The 18,183-nt window shown below is 32.5% G+C and overlaps 1 protein-coding gene across 3 annotated transcripts in view; it reads right to left on the bottom strand.

The window, feature by feature from the left end:
* LOC140444032 (protein kinase shaggy-like) overlaps window positions 1-18,183 on the bottom strand; it is a 59,203-nt gene continuing 41,020 nt past the window's right edge. For all 3 annotated transcript variants that reach the window (XM_072535618.1, XM_072535620.1, XM_072535619.1), the window contains one exon: window positions 1-16,316. In XM_072535618.1, the coding sequence (XP_072391719.1) occupies window positions 16,135-16,316 (182 nt within the window). In that variant the 3' untranslated portion in view covers window positions 1-16,134. The remainder of the gene's footprint in view (window positions 16,317-18,183) is intronic.

The following is an 18,183-nucleotide window of genomic DNA, read 5'->3' as shown; positions in this document are numbered from 1 at the left end:
TTAATGTTTTAAAAACTATAATCTACTATTTATCTACACTTTACTTAAATATTCATACATAAAAAGATAAAACCAAAACAACTTGGTGATGCGACTGTACCAGAACCTATGCAGTTGATAACTGCCTTTAGAAGATCCTTACGACAATAAATAGTTAAAAAAAGTTGGCTGTAAAGCTTGTAACTAATAAATTTATTAGCCCCAGATAAGTTCGACGTGAAAATTTTTATGCGCAAAGTCGGAGGGTGTTTTGTAACAATGTTTTTTCCGATATGAATATAGAAAATTAAAACAACTGATTATGCGTAAAATAATTCTTATGCGATTAATTTTTGCATTGATCGTACAAATTTTGATAGAATGATTTTGACAAAATGATTTTCCGAACTTCAGTTCTATATAGAGGTTATAAACTGAGTCTTAAGAGAGTGCGCGATAGCAAAACATATTTATTGACTCTCCTGTAAAATAGTTCATTCGCTCAGCTCGGGAATATTTTGACAGATTCATTTTCGGAAATAATATGACACAAAAAATCTATCTACCTACCTCTGAGTATTAATAGCTCAAACTTGCTGTTGTAGACTTCTTTCATTGAAAAAAGAAGAATAATTAATCATGATTAATGGGAGTGTATATTCATGATTTTTTATTAAAAACTCTCAATTTATATTTGGTGCAGTTTTATCTTGTAAATAAACTGCATGTTAATATTCTTTTCGTTTAAATATTGGCTATGGGCACGTATGCTTGGTTGTATAGTAATTTCCAGCCACTGGCAGTGGGTAAAAATGTAACTATCAGACAAAAAAAATACTAAATTTACTCTAGACAGTTGCCACTGGGATCAGCGAACCGTATGTATAACTAAATTACTTAGTGATTCGTCATAATATGGTAGTCGTTTTTTGACGACCAGTGCTCATGTCAAATAGTTTTTCTCTATTTATACATTAAAAAGGTTAATATTTTGCATAGAAACTTTAAAATATGATATTCATAACAGTTTCCTTTCCAATGTTTCCACTTTTTCCTCGTAATTATGTTTTGTATAATTTTCTATTTCTTTTAATATTTTTTATATGATATCACACTATCTTATATTGAAATTGTGCCCTCTGATAATCATTTTTCAATTGCACTGTATTTTAAATTAAAATACATTATAGATACTTTACATACATTATCGGTAGACGTATTTACAAAGTATCATTCTATGTGACAATAGTATAAAATCACATTTATATGTTTATATATCAAACCAAGATATATTGAGGATATTATCAAAACTAAATTATTCAAATAAAAACCTTAACTCCTAACCTAAAAAGTACTAGGTATTTTAAGATTACAGATTCCTTTTGTTTCTTATGTAGTCATCCGTTTAGGAAAAGTATTATGTTAATAATACTTTTACCACCATAGAAGCACATGGTGTCCATATATACCATCTATCAGATATGCCGATGATACTGCATCTATAGCGGACTCAGATATTGATCTAATACACATTTTATTTCAGTTGAAAAATGTCTAAATAGTTCGAAATGAAAATCATTGTTAAAAAGACCAAAACCATGATTATACAGAGAAAAAGAACGTTTTATTACCTACCACAATAAACATCAATATAACAGAATAAAGTTTACTGATATGTCTCATATATCAATAACAAATATAAATGGAATGAGCAGAAAATCCCGGTCGCTGACCGAGAAAATCACGCCGAGGTTGAAATAACCTCTTGGAAGGACACCGTGGCATAGACAAACAGAGCCTTGGTTGCATAACATCTAAGAATTAATTAACAATTAACAGTTGAGAGCAGAGAAGAGTTTCCTGTTGGGATGACTAATGTCAATGAATGGAGAAAACTCATGAAGAACAAGATTACGTTGATGGACACGACAAGTAAAAGGTCCAAAAAGTGATATGTTAAAAGAGTCAAAGGCTTGAAAAAGGCAGAATAAGGATATCCCTGCAATTAAAAGTATGAAACTGATCATGGCAACAGGATGGGAACCGCTAGAAGACGTCACTATTTCTGTTTGCCTCAAAACTCGTTTTGCATACAAATAGAACTAAATTAATTAGGAATCTCGACCACTCTGTGAACACCCCAGTTTTCTTTGTATGGGGTTAGCGGAAACAGAAAAAATATAATTTTATTGAAAAACTTGATTATGTTTATTTAAAGTCACAAGGTCGGAAATATACTTGTATTCTTCCATTCGCTTGTATCTGATGCTTGGATGGCGACAAATAAACTAATGACGAGAGCCCAACCCGACAACTTCCAACAACAACCAGTATACCTTTGATAGAGTTGCGTCCTATAGAGTAAGTAGTTGGGTTGCCAGATTAATGAGTACAATAATTCCAACCACTTTAAGATCAAGAAGCGGGTTAAATCGGAAACCCGGCAACCTCCTTGGTGCCAGAGGCATTATCGGACATAAGACCGTGAGATTTAGAAAAGGATAGGACAAGGCCCGTACAAGGACTCTAGCACCAAAGAGTAAGATGCTTCAGCGGGAGCAGGACATTGTTGTGGTGCAGGGGCTCTTTCTTCATGGTCAGTCGTTGTCGCTAATTCTATAAGGTGGTCACACCTGAGTAGATTCTAAGGAAGGCTGACACACACCCAGTCAGTTCATTGGTTCCTTTCACAAAACTCTGTCGGGAGTGATCATTCATTCTCTCGCTTCTTATGGCTTAAGAATGGACAAGAAACGTGTTAAGTCGTTCGGAAACTATGGAACTGGATACTGTTGTACTGGACTTTTTGTATTTACTACTCAAAAGTGGACAGGAAAACCCCAAAGAAATTCAGAAAGCACCGAAAAGGACAGCGAATGAGTCAAGATTTCAGTACTTATTGCATAAAGCCCTCTACAAAGTTAGATGTATGCTATACACAAAAGATCTTTCAAGTCGTAGTGGAAAGGTGTATTAAGCTAAATCACATCTATATCTACAAGAGTAAGGTAAGGAATTAAGGAAACTTTAGGACTTAAAGAAGGCCGGGAATAATTTAAATATCAGGAAAAGCATTGGTTATATACTTGTAATAGAAATTCATAAATTATGTACATACATATTAAGTTTATAGACTGATAAAGCTGTTTTTAATTTAGACGAATTGTCAAGTTCGTACAAAGTAAAAAATATGATAACTGGCGACCCACGTTCTTCCACTCTTATCTCAGTGACATTTACATTGCTAATTAATTAAAAGTTAATTAACATTGCTACACAACACCATCCAATAGTAATAAAATAAAATCCATGAGCCACAGAAAAGTTCAGCGTGAAGTTTTTTATTCATATATAATTTTTTACTTAGAAAATAAATATTGCACTTAATTAATTTTAAAATTACACCATTTCTATAAAACAGAACTTATCCCACAATTAATTTTTCTTGATCGAGTTATTATTGGTTTCTTATTATTTTGACCGCTCCGAAGATATTTCACTTCATTTATAACAGTTTGACACACGGAGTGGATCACACAAAGTCAGCGAACGAATCAGTGAGGTACTAACTTATATATGGATTTTGGTTAAGCAGTCTGGCTGCTATAGTCGTGATGTCAACAAACTTGGGTAGACATTAGGAACTAACACAATTCGTGCTTGTATAAATATTAATATCAAAAAAATAAACTGTTGTTTAGATCAAATTCGTTCTAATTATGTCATGAAAGTTTTGATCAGATAAAATTAATGAAAGCTACATTAGGGTCTAGTTACCATGAGAATCAAACTTCCATTTAAATTCGAATTTACGCTGACATCCGTCAAATGTCAGATAATTTGTGCTGCAATGACTTCATAAGCATGTAAGATTATTTATCGACTCGTTGCACAGTTGCTTAAACAATTTGTTTTACAAATTGTTAAACAAAAGTTTTTCGTCATCAAGACTGAACAGTTGCCATCATTTATACCAACATAGCCTAAGGTGAACAGATATGTTAAGTTTTCCAAAATGTGCAAGACTAACAGCATTAAGTAGGGCAAATGCAAACTACCTCAATTTAGAACTTCGTATAAACTTCAGGAGGGAAAATACAAAAATTCAGAACTTCAGTATCGTAAAAGACACATGCATACACTCAATACGAGCTGAGAAGAGTTTCTGAGTTGACTAAATGAAGTTTTCTATACAAATAATACAGAAAATTGGCTGGACCATATAAACCTCACACGAAACTAGACATTTGAAGACACTTTAATGGTTTGGTGAGTCATTTGAAAGTCTCTGATTCTCTGTCTTATTGCAATAAAAATGCAGCAAATTAAGCCAACTATACTTAACAATTTCTGCCTAAATTATTGAATTCTTTCACTAAGCATCACTGTAGTGTTCAAGTAATGTTTTGGCTCGGCATCTCTCATTGGCATTATGTGAGAAACGCAAAACTCTAAAAGAAAAAACGTACCTTACGAAAAATTCAGATGACGTATTTTTCCGAAGATTCCTGAAGTCTTTAATACCATTACAAACGTTTGCGACCAACTTGCATAATGAGAATCTATCCGTCATTTGACATACTAAAATCTATCACCCAGGCGGTTGTATACATAGAAATCTCCATAAGACACAGAGCAATAGAAAATTAGAAACCAAATAGATTATACTCTAATAAATAAATTATTCAAAATAGTATTAAAAGAGGAGCTGCTTATCCTGGAGCAGATATTGGCTCTGATAGACATGATGTGTTAATATAGGCGTTAGGGGAGATTGGTCTTGATGTAAAAGATACTACATATTTGAACTATCAAACCGGTCTACACAATTGTGTCGAGTAAAAAACTAACTTAATTGGTCTAATCCTCAAAGAGAGCCTCTAAACAGCGAAAGGTCTCATATCTATGTCGTATTTTAAGAGGAAACAATAAGTCATTTAAAAACCATTGTAATGAGCAAAATTAAAGGTCGGAGAGGACTAGATCGCAAACGACAATCAAATCATGGAAACGTAAGAAACTTGTGCGACATAACTGATATCAGTAAAATAGTAAGAAAAGCAGAAGTATCCTAAAGCATAATCCAACCAAACGCCTACACGCTGCATAGCGTAGGAAATCCGAAGAAAATTCTTTATTCAATATAATCCTTGACCCTTAAACTTTAATGCGGAACTTTTATCAAAACTTTCGTGATGTACACAACCAATCCAAAATGGAAATCATCTTAGTGTATCTCATTTTTAGATTTTACATCCTTTTTCGAAAACCTAAAAAACTTTTATTACTATCAACAAATTCGCCACCTTTCCTCATCCACCTCAAGATAGTACTCCAGCTAAATATGACACTTTCAGGTCTACGTAGACCATTAAGAGAGCAACAAGGCTGATTTTCTTCAGTTTTCCGAGCCCATCGTAATTATACCTATGTCATAATCACCAAAAGATGTTCTTTTCTTGTGGGGTCATTTTTGAAAGGAAGTCAAAAATTCTCGTTTGATTTGTAATAAATATTATTAGTTACACGTTTTGTTCGAAGTGTTTTAGCGATTTCAATGAATGTTCAGGATTTTTAGCGTTTTCCTCGTGAAACCCTATCTCTCACCGTACTAATGATCCATCGGTCGGCTCACTTTCGACTTTCCATTTAAAGCTGCAGAATCATTTTGTGTTTCATACTGCTGGCTCTAACTCTAGTAAAGTAGTGAGTTTTCTAGACAGTTCAGTCAATCGGGAAATGAAAGAAAGACAAATTTGATTAATTTATTAGTTTTACACAACTATACAACGTATATCAAGAATTTTGCGTGGGAAACGTACAATCCTAATATTTCAAGAAAGCAACGTCTACTGCAATAAACAAAATAGGTTTTGGATTTCCCATGCGTTAGTATCGCAAATCGTACAAAGATAGAGACATGGTAAAACAGAGACAGACATTTGCATCTGCACTGTCTTTTTATACGCAAAAATGTCACTTTTACAGCATTTACTTTATTCAAATTATTATTGAAATAGTTTGATGGTGTTCTCTGATGGATGATTTAGCAGCAGATGATATCTTAGACTACAAAGATTGTGTGTAACATTAGTAATTAGACGTAGGCTTCCCTATATAAAATTTTTTTAAATTTTGGGCCACTTAATAACACATGATTAGACGTTTACTAGATGTCGTCAGGATTGTTGAAGACGTCTGATGAAGGTAACAATCACGAAATAGTAAAAATACACAACGATATAAGTATAAAGTAATTTTGGATGTTTCAATTGCATTGTATAAAAACAAAATCCTACGAAACAACGTATAGACACATCTAATCCACTACTGACTTCGTGTGAACCATTCCAGGTGTACTATTTCTTTGTTTTTTTAATATAGTAGTCATACTCTATTTAAAATATAATGAAAATTTGTCTAAAGTTACTCGAATGTACAGAATAATACGTTTTTATGGGTATAAAGTTAATATGATACAAAGAATATTGAGTAAAATAACTGTTTAGGACAAAGAAAGCGCCAAACATGGTGAACCAACAAAGCCGAATTTTTAAGCTCCATAATCGTTCCGGATGTATATACCAAAGAAATAGATAATATAAAGCCTTTTTCGTAACACTCGTTAATACAGGTATCTATCAACTGCTTTTGATAAATTTTATGACAACAATATGAAAAAGCATAGACAATCCTTTAAAATCAGAGTTTATAAAGCTATTTTTGTTAATTTGTTGCTAATTATTGCAACAAATGGTTTCAAGAGTCTATTTTTTGAAAATTATTAACAACTTTTCAAAAAATGCAAAAAAACTTTAATTTAGGAAAAGGTAAAAGACTTATTATTTATCAAATTAGCAATGAGAATGGGTTTGTTTCAAATGCCTTCTGGGCATTTGAGTCGAATAAGTCTGGTGATTACCATGAAGAGATGGTCAGATTCAGATCCACAGACAGGTCAAACTTTTGAAAATTGGTGAAAATTTCCAATGTCTTAGCAATATTAGAAGATAAGTCCATCATTGTTCTTGACAACGCAACGTACGATTCTCGTAAAATAAAGAAAATAACAACAAAAGCATCTAAACAAGCGATGTTCAGACTTAGCTCCGTTCCAAAAATATAAAATTTGATCAAGATATGATTAAAGTACAGCTTCTAATTCGTAAAAAAAAACATAACACATTTTCATGATAAATACGTAATTGATGAAATGACAAATACCCAGAATAAACTGGTATTGAGACTTTCTGAGTATCACTGTGAGTTAAACCCCATATTACTCATCTGGGCAAATATTAAAAATGATACTGTAGGAAAAAACACCACCTTCAAATTTTCAATTACACCAGAAATATGGAAGAACCACATTTTACATGTGCAAGAAGAAGTAGAAAAGGAAATGTGGCGACTGGAAAATATAATTGAAATACATTTTGAACCACTCGCTATAAACGTTGATAATAGCATATTATTCAATTCATCAGCATAATGATTAAAGAAGCAAAATCTCCATATATTTACGACGAATTCAAACGAATTATAAGTTACTTTGTATTTTTATTCCAAAAAATTAACCGCTTTGAAATATTTCAAGTTTTTGGAATCGTACAACTATAAAAATTAAAAATAAAACTTATATTTTTTGAAAACACCCTATATATAAAATTTTTTGGCTGTTTTTGAGCTAAAAAAATAATTTTTTGGTTTTTTTCGTCCTGTATAAATGGTTCCTACTGTGGAATATCAACTAAAAACAATCAGGTTCATTGTCTCACATTTTTGCAAAATTAAAATATAAATTTTGTATTTTACAAGATAATACTTCTGGTCAAACGAAAAGATAATTCTAAATGCGGTCCTGTTAGAGGCATACACCTGCTAATGTTTATGTCCCCTGCATGGCTTATTGAAATTTAGTATACGTTAGAACTTAAAGACCTTTTATGTGTATATACTTTATATTTATATTTCGTTAATATTTTCATTCCATTTTGATATCTATATCAGTCTTTTAAGTATAATCTACCAGGACTGAGGTACTATGCCATCAAGTCCATAGTGTATCAGTTTTGTAAACTAACTTCTTAGTCATCTAGGTCTGATGTACGATACACATTTCGAATGTAAGTGTAAATAGAACGAAGAATGTTGCAAAGAACGTGCTTCTCTTGCTTGCAATGCTGCGCGCAACAATCTTCTAAAAAGGATGGAACGTGTTTCTATTTCATATATGGGTGTAAACTTGGATGAAAATAGCTTTGTAAAGGAGCTTTAATTATAACAAATTTCTGTAAATTATGGACTTGTTTGTACTTCAAATATGGCATCACTGGTTCACCATGATTGCAATTACTATAAGAAGTTTAGCGTTAGCATGTGACTAAGTTATTACATAATTTTAAAAACCATATACATCACCATACGTTTAAATAGTTTTAGTTGTGAATACTTTTGTAGAAAACAAGTTATGTCAAGATGGTGTTTTTAAGTTAATGTTAACTGTAAAGAATCTCTGTACGTGAAATTACTGTCGCAAAGCCTCTGTAGACCCAACTATGATTCTAGCGGATTATAGTTGTAAAAAATTTACAAATCAAGTCATAAAATCACCATATCTTGACTATAATGTTTTATGATTGTAGAATAGAATTTATTATGTAGTCTATAATAATTGAAGCCTTAATTTGTATAAATAGTTCATCTTAATGTTTACATTTGTGTTGTAAGTATTCAATTAATACCCGAATTTGACAAATGACACATTGTTTTACCCAGAAACGTTAGAAAATACAAAAATTGTTAAAAAACTTCAACTTAAGCCATAAAAATTAGGTTAACTAAATTTAAAAGTTAATTAATAAATATTGAAATTGTATGAATATTATAAAATAAATGAGGAGAAACACAATATTACAAAATACATAGAATTTGAAATGAAAATTGCTACACAATATGTTATGTATCGTCTTTTAAGGAAAATTCGAGCAAGTCCTTATACTTTTTTCTGTACAGGTTTCAGTGACTTGTCAAGTAGACATGTCTCACTAATTTTTAATTTCTCACAACAAATTATTTTAGTATTGACTGTAGATAAGTAGATTCTGTAGATTTTCCAGTATCTTTACGCCATATGAGCCGTGAAACCACATATTACTCATCTATAGTCCGACTCGATTACCTCGTGAATTGCAATTCGAATTTTTTATGTAACAAAAGTGTAACTGCCAATAAAAGTGGTTTGTTTGCCATTTTGTTGTGAGAAGTGTATTAAAATTAAAGTAGAAGGAAGATGTAATAGTAAATGTACATTTTCCTAATTTTTTAATGTCTAGTTCTTTGATCATTTATTTTTATTACGATTCCAATTTGGTTAAGGTGGTGGAAAGCAGTCAACATCTCATTCCAAATTGAAATATATCATTCATAGTACATTTATAGTAGTACACATTGTAAATAGAATATTACTTTGTATATAGTCCAGGAAATAAAACCTTTTTTACTAAAAAAAACTGCTGAGTTTATTACTGAGGCCCTCTTGTAATGTACGAGAACAGCCTTAATGTGCCAGATTGGCAATTAACACCGACAATCTGAAAATTCACCCAAAATACAGAACTTTCCTGCAGTTGGGTTTTCTAAACTTGGTAAATCGGTATATAGAATAAAGGAGAGTTGCTTTTGTCTATTAAACCTGTCGTCAAGTTTAAGTATAATAAGCACAAGTCATAAAAAAAACAGAATGTTGTTTCCAAAAAGCACATTCGCATAAAACTTTAGGCATTAGGAATACTCTAATTATTTACGAATGAAACTTGTTACTATAGTCATTACATAATGCCTTAGAAAATACAATAGATGGCGTCCGTAGTATAGAAAATGTTTTATTTTTCCTTTTCTCAGTAGACATCTGTCAAAAGTTTCAGTTGTATTCATAGCGTGGTTTTAATTTTACTGTCACTTGATAAAATGCTACTTTGTTTATTTAGATAATGCAATCGGTTTCGAGAGCTCTTAAACATTTTTATTTTAACGACTTAACATCACATCTTATGGTAAATGGTGTTTTTTAGAGGTATAGAAGTGTAAGTTGGCAGCACTTTTTTAACTGCCGGCTATTTTGACAGCTGTCAAGTGATTTATGTTTAGTTTGGTTTGGCATTTTAGTATAAATAGACTAACACCTGAACAACGCTTCCAAATTGTGTAAATTTATTTGTCAACAAACAAAACTGCTATAAAAGGAAAGGCAGTTAAGAATTGATTTCACGTATAGTGCGTCTGTGTATCCGCTTATACGTATTTCACCCTAAAAGGGATCTTCGGAGCGGCTATTCACAAACGCTCTGAACGTGAAAATAATCTTTTCTGTCATAATAGAAGCAACTATAAAATGGCTTCGATCTGGACGCAATAGCGACATCTGATAAATCCGTAAACTGATTTTAGAAACCAAAACTGCTATATTTGGAGTGAAGATTATCCTTCACTCCAAAGTCACGCTAAGTGTATGCTGAGACACCATTACATCCAGAAAAATTGACTGTTTTATTGACTTTTACAGTCAATGGTGAACGCTATAGAGCCTTGATTACTGACTTTTTTATTCCTCATTTGAATAACCATGATGTGCAGGTGCTGTGGTTTCAACAAGACGGTGCAATATGTCACACAGCTCGTACCATAATTGATTTATTGAAAGAGATATTTGGTAACCGCATAGTTTCATGTTTGGACCCGTGAATTGGCCTCCAAGATCGTGCGATCGTGATGATCTATATATGCAGACTATTTTCTGTGTGGATATGTGAAGTCGCTAGTCTACGTCGATAAGCTTGAAACGATTGACCACTTGAAGAATAACATTCACCGCGTTATTGCCGATATACGGCCACAAATGTTGAAAAGTCATCGAAAATTGGACCTCTAGATTAGACTAATTTCATGTCAATTTAAACAATTGTCTTTGTTTTATTCCAATTCAAGTTCTATACATGTAAAAAAATACCCGTTACATGTTCAACGACGTGTGCAACTGTTTACAATTGGATTAATGAGTTTAAACGTGGATGTACGTTCACAAAGGATGGACATCGTTCTGGACGTCCATGACCATCCCGAAATGATTCATCATCGACGAATCAGGTGTGCAAATAGTTGAGGACACAGGGATTTTACTATATTTTCAATTTTGCACGAAAAATTGGTTGTAAAAAATCTCGGCAAGGTTTAATGTCGCATTTGCTATCAGCAGAGAATAAACGAAAACGTTTGATCGATTATGATGCTGTTTTAGACACTTTTCCGGAGAAATTCTGATGCATTTTTGCGTCAATAGATAACTTTTGACGAAACATGGATACGTTGTTAAAATCTCAGTACAAAGGACAATCAAACTAATAGGTTTTTGAAGGCGAATGGACTCCGAAGAATGCGAATAAGTTGATAGCAGTATGTACGCTATTTTGGGATAACCACGGAATCATTTATACTCATTACTTGGAAGCCGCGAAATTTAAATTTGAATTAATATCACTCTCACGGTATTCACCCGATTAAACACCCAATGGTGTTTTAATTTCCAAATTTTAAAAATGCTCGAAGACAACTATGCACATTAAACGACGAGTTCATCGCCGAAAGAGACTTATTTTACCGACTTTTGGAATTCTTACTTGTGAGAAAGCTTAGAGAACTTGAAAAAACCTTTAGAAAATTATATTGGTGTTAAGGAAGATGTTTAAAACTGAAAGAAATTACCCCAAATAAGTTGTTTTTATACCTTTTTCTATGGACCTTTTGAACAACTCTCGTCACAAAATCTCTATGAAAATCAACATCTGGGGAATAATTTTACTACGTGGTGCAAATGAACTCTGCAATACCGATGGTAGTGTAGAGTAAATAAGTAGTAATTTAAACAAATAACAACTCTTAACACCCCATATATTTTATCCTGCGGATTGGCGCTTAATACCACACAGCCTCCGTTAACGTACTTTCTGATATAAAAGTACAATGGTAGGATAAAAATCAAGCTATGGTCAGCAAGCTCCCCTGATTTAATCCCAATGAAATATAGAAGTATACCATACAAGCTCACCCCCCATCTAGAAAAAACGATCAAATCTATCAAAAATAAGTCCACTCTACCTCCAGACATAAAAAATCTCTTATACGCAGAGAAAAATCATCCCGAATTCAAAGAATATACGGCCCAATGTCCCCCGTAAGACCCACCATCAGTGCATACAATTGCCCCACTCAGAAATTATGTGAATATCTGAGAAATTGCGTACAACAGTAGAAGGTTGTTGATTCGAAAGGGGTTGTGGATTTTGTTGACAGTTAAGTTGGTCCAGTTTGCGTTTCTGGGTTTGGGTTTCGTTGCCAGAAATGTGTTGGATTTTTGGTGAGAACGACGATCGAAAGTGTCCCATAATAATGGATGGATATTGTAAGAGTGGATGTCATTGTAGATTTTGAAAAGTTGGGAATTTGTTGTGTCTAAGTTACCTCAGGTTGAATGAATTGAATTTCGGAGAAGTGAAAAAACAGTGCTTTAAGAATTTTGGAAATGGATGAAGATTTAGTGATGTTTAGTTTGAAGAGATTTTGGAATGACTTGATGGTCACGACACGATTTAAGGAAAGCAAATTGTTGTTTTTATACCTATTTCTATGGACCTAACAACTCTCGTCACAAAATCTCTATGAAAATCAACATCTGGGGAAGAATTTTACTACGTGGTGCAAATGAACTTTGCAATACCGATGGTATTGTAGAGTAAATAAGTAGTAATTTAAACAAATAACAACATCTAAACACCCCATATATTTTATCCTGCGGATAAAGTTGAAAAGCTTTCTACATCGAATTCAGTAATATTTAAGGTTCAGTGGTCTATAATACAAGTAGGATAAGTAAACTTCTATAAATATTAAATTTTACTTTATTTGGCGATAAAATTGTTCGTGAAAATTCAGTAATATACAAGAGAACAAATGAAACAGTTCACGAATCATAACTCATCTGCTATTTTGCTCAAAAACCACTAAAAAACAATTAAAATTAAAAAATAAATACCTGGATTATGTTTTACAGGCTAATATTTGTACCGATTGAAACGTAGATATTTATACATTAGTGTAAAATTACAATTGGCCACTACTGTCCACAAATACGAACTACCTAAAGCCTTTACCAGAACTTGGATTAAAATTCTTTAAAATAATCAACATAGAAATGTATCTCTGTATCATAATACATAATACGGTTATATTCTCAATATAAAGCATCTCTTAATCTTTAGAAAATTGGAATTATACAACCTAAGTATATTCACTTATGCAGCAATAGTTAAAATGTCTTTTAAGCCTTTCTCTATACATGTTTTAAAACAAATCCTTAATTATAGTCTCGTAATAGGTTCTTAAGTATGTATCTACCAAGTGTTTCTATATTTTAAACTTGATATGAGATTACTTGTAAAGGTGGTGTAGTTTTTTCAACCTCAACGTGAATTACCTACATTTAGGTGTGAGTAGAATGTCCAATACAAATATGTTAGTGCTGTTTTTAGGCAAATTGAATCTATACATTTGCATGCTAATAAAAAATTAGCAAAGCTTGTTTAATTGAACGGGCGATTGGAAAAATGATGACATTCCACAGATGTGATCATCAAATTTAAATATTCGTTGAAGTATGTACGTTTCATTGGGAAAAATGCAATATTTTGGTTCATTTTTACCGCCCAACATAATTTTCTCACTCATCTTTCATATCATGTTATAATACTTTAGGTTACCCTGTACATCACTATAAAATATTTTTTATTTAATGCAACTTCAAAGCGCAACTATTGCAGAGTATATATTATTTTTATTAGATTTGTCTTTTGCGTAGGGTTGGTTTTCGATTGTCGATGTTTTATATTATTGTTGTGAGTCACATACCGCTGCTGACTGAGACCATGTGCGTTAGAGAAGTTCAGAAGTCTCTCCGTCGCCCGAACTCCGATAAAAGATGATCTTCGAGAATTTCATTTTTTATATAATCAATGACTGCAGAGTGAGTTGAAGGAAAAGTAATCTATACGTTCTGAATTTTTGCCGAAGCCATCGTACTACGGATATACTTGTTAAAGAGCCCACACGTAGCTTTCTGCCACGTTGACGCTCATAAAAGCCCACAATTTAGATGGCTTCAGAATTTTTTATTTTTATCTCTATTCTGTTAGAGAAAGAGTTAGAGTTATTCCATGAAAAATTACTGCTTCATGGCTGATAGTTAAACTCTGGAACAGGAAATCTGAAACATAAAATTCGAGAAAGGTTTTAAAAAAGAAGTTTCCTTGCGTGATAGTTTACCAGAAAAATTGAAAATTCTTAAAAAAAAACAAAATGGCGGACATTTGAAAAAACTGTTAAAAAATTTACCTTATTTTCGACTTTTTTCAGTCACAAAAATTTTAATATATTTTTTTGCCAAATTGTGGTAAACTATCATAGAAAAAACTAAAATAAAACAAAATGCATCAAGGTTTATTAAAATCGACCGATTAGATCCGGAGATTAAAGATTTTGAGAAGAACTACGTTTTTAAAATTGTCGCTCCGCTAATTTCTGGATCTAGTTGGACGATTTTAATAAACCTTGATGAATTTGGCTTGTTTTGTTTTTCTTTATGACAGTTTAGCACAACTTGACCAAAACAAATAGTAATAAAATTTTTGTGACTGAAAAAAGTAAAAAAGTTCAATTTTTGGACAATTTTTTAAAATGTCCGCCATTTTGGTTTTTTAAGAATTTTTAATTTTCTTTTCTTTTCTGGTAAACCACCACGTAAAGGCATTTCTTTTTTTAAAACGTTTCTCGAATTTTATATTTCGAATTTGCCGTTCCAGAGATTAAGTGTTCACCATATAGCAGTCATTTTTTGGCCGACAATTTTTGGCGCCATCTTTAAAATACACAAACAATGAAAAAAACACAAAAAAAAAATTTCAGTAATCGTTAAAAGCTGTGTAATAGTACTTTAACAGCTTTAGCCAAACTAAATTCGATCAACATGACACAAAAGCAAGAAGTACATAAGTACAATTGGTTGTAGGACAAGGATATGTCCTCGATATCAACAGCATTCGAATAATTTTCAGAATAGTAATTGAAGTTAAAAAGATACAAACACATTGTTATATCAAGAAGTACCTAAAACGAACTATAGTAAACAATGGAAATCTATCCCTAAATCAGGCACTTCTTCGATACATGTGTTCTCCGCTAATAGTCAAACGACTCCACCTCTATCAAATTTGGTCCGACGTTTACAGCGCAATTCTACCGTTCGTTCAACACGATCTTTATCTCTTCTTTATCCCTCGACATCAGGAAATTATAGATCTAAGGGGCACAACGTGGGGCTTTAATTTAAAATTTTCTATTTTACCATTGTGCTTTTATCAAGTTTGGAGATTAGTAATGAAATAGTAGTGAAATTTTAGCTATAATCATGAGAAATGAATATTGATGAACACATTTATTGGCTCGTGGATCTGTAGTGGAGTTTATAACGAAAATATTGATGCGGTAAAAATGATTTTTAATTATTGAATATTATATTTCATGTTCCGTACAGCTCTGTTTGATTTAACGTTCCACGTCAAGATTTATTTACAAATAGGAATTGTTTGGTGTGAGTATGTAGGATAACATTTAAATGTATCAAAATAATTGTGTACTAAGCTTCTCTGGAATGTAATGATTTTTCCTTTCACCCATTCAATTTTTTTTATCTCGCTGTGTTTCCGCCGAAGAAAACAACGTTTCAAAATTGAGTTACTTCAAAAACTACACTAAAGCCGACATAAATTATTCTTATAGTTAAATTTAGTACATTTATTTATCAACGTAACGCACTTACATCATTTATTTATGTTCACCTCAAGTAGCCTTACGATAAAATGTTTATCCCCCTAATAAGACACCAATAATAAAAAGATCGACACGAATGTTAGCTTTCTGAAGATTATCTAACGTTTTTTTAATAATATTTTTAACACTACTAGACGCCTGGCTTAGTGTATTGCTGATTTAGTTTATCTATGCATTACAACAAACATCAAAACAGCACTTGATGGCGGTGTCACCCATCTAAGCCATACTGGACGCCGCCGCTGCTTGGATGGGAGTCGACGCAGAGTCGGCCATTTGCTGACTGGCAGTAGATGAAGACGCGTGATCTGGCGCATTATTTTCCGACTCTTGTCCACTCTGGCCGGTCTGAGCTCCTCGAGGCAAAAGCGTACTGTTCAGTGATGGTTGGATACTTAATTCTAAAAAGAAAAATTATTTAGTATGAGCATTCCAACCTACCTATGTTAACAGATCACTTATTCTGCAATAACAGATTTTCTGTTATGGAATGAGCAGCACTGGGTATATCTTTATGAGACAAAATAAGAAACGACTGGATAAGAAACACAACACATTGAAAGATCAGAAGATAATATATGGAGTACAAAACTTATCAATGAAGAGTTATGTGGGAAAAACAAACTGAGGAAGACCACAGAAGGAGGTCAGATATACTGTGACATTAAATTGATTTATTGATCGCTACCTTGAAAGAAGACCGACATATGTCAAAACGTGACAATTTTCAGAAGTGGCCCTTTAAAAATTTAATACTTTAAAAATACCATAAAACTTTACCCATAACTGCGAACAGGCTAATATTTTGACTTTGACGTGTACTAGCCTGTAAAAAGCTATCCTCAATTCCATACATCTTTAATTCTATTTTAGGCCATAAAATTTTTGAGTTGTGGCGTTATTAAAAAATGTGTTCGGTGTTTGGAAATAATTCACTTCTTTATTAAAATTGTTTTACGTCTTTTTTTACAACTGTAGATTTGTCACATAAAAATAATAACAAAAATGCTATAGTGTACAAACTAAAAAATAGTGCCATTCTGCAGTAAATTATGGTTAAAGAATACTTGTCTTCATTTGAAGATTCATTCTTTAACTTTTCATAATACACTCTCTTCATATTTTTTTGAAGGAAGTCAACTTTAGCATGAGTATATCCCTAACTCCTTGAGCCATTTTTATAATCTGAAATAATTCCAACAGGATTTATTTATTTTTCTTAAGAACGTCATAAGTCGAAATAATTTTTAGATAGTTGGGTTCAAAAATTCAAAAAGTTCTAATAATTTTCTAAAACACTGACATAACTCAAAAGAATACAACTCATTCTAAACGTAACCTCAACTTTTTTTACAAGACTGACACAACTCAAAATAATGCATTATTCTTCACAGAAAGTATTGTATTATCTTATTGTGTTTTTGAGAAACAATGGCATATCTCAAAATATGACACAATGTCGAACAAACTTTTCTTATTAACAATAACTACACTTCTACCATCTGACGGCCATATGCATAAACTAACTTTATGACGTTATCACACAAAAAAATATAGAATATTTAAAATCTGTTTCCCCCCATCTAGAAAAAACGATCAAATCTATCAAAAATAAGTCCACTCTACCTCCAGACATAAAAAATCTCTTATACGCAGAGAAAAATCATCCCGAATTCAAAGAATATACGGCCCAATGTCCCCCGTAAGACCCACCATCAGTGCATACAATTGTCCCACTCGGAAATTATGTGAATATCTGAGAAATTGCGTACAACAGTAGAAGGTTGTTGATTCGAAAGGGATTGTGGATTTTGTTGACAGTTACATTGGTCCAGTTTGCGTTTCTGGATTTGGGTTTTGTTGTCAGAAATGTGTTGGATTTTTGGTGAGAAAGAAGATCGAAAGTGTCCCATAATAATGGATGGATATTGTGAGTGGATGTCATTGTAGATTTTGAAAAGTTGGGAAGTTGTTGTGTCTAAGTTGCCTCAGGTTCAGATCAATAGGATCATCCACAAGCATCAATCTCCCACTCAATCTCAATCCAAAGACTCAGACTCACATCATACAAAAGCTTTTCTTTCTTACATCAAAGGTGTCACTGACCAAGTCGACAAAATCCTCAAATCAAGAGGAATAAAGGCAATATTTACTCCCCAACAAAAACTTTCATCTCTGGTCCGATCAGTCAAAGATAACATTTCAAAAAACAGCACGGAGTTTATGAAATTCCTTGTGTACACTGCCCCCGATCTTACATGGGTCAAA

Source organism: Diabrotica undecimpunctata, chromosome 6 (assembly GCF_040954645.1).
Source record: "Diabrotica undecimpunctata isolate CICGRU chromosome 6, icDiaUnde3, whole genome shotgun sequence".
NCBI lineage: Eukaryota > Metazoa > Arthropoda > Insecta > Coleoptera > Chrysomelidae > Diabrotica > Diabrotica undecimpunctata.
This window is presented reverse-complemented; position numbering and strand designations above follow the sequence as displayed.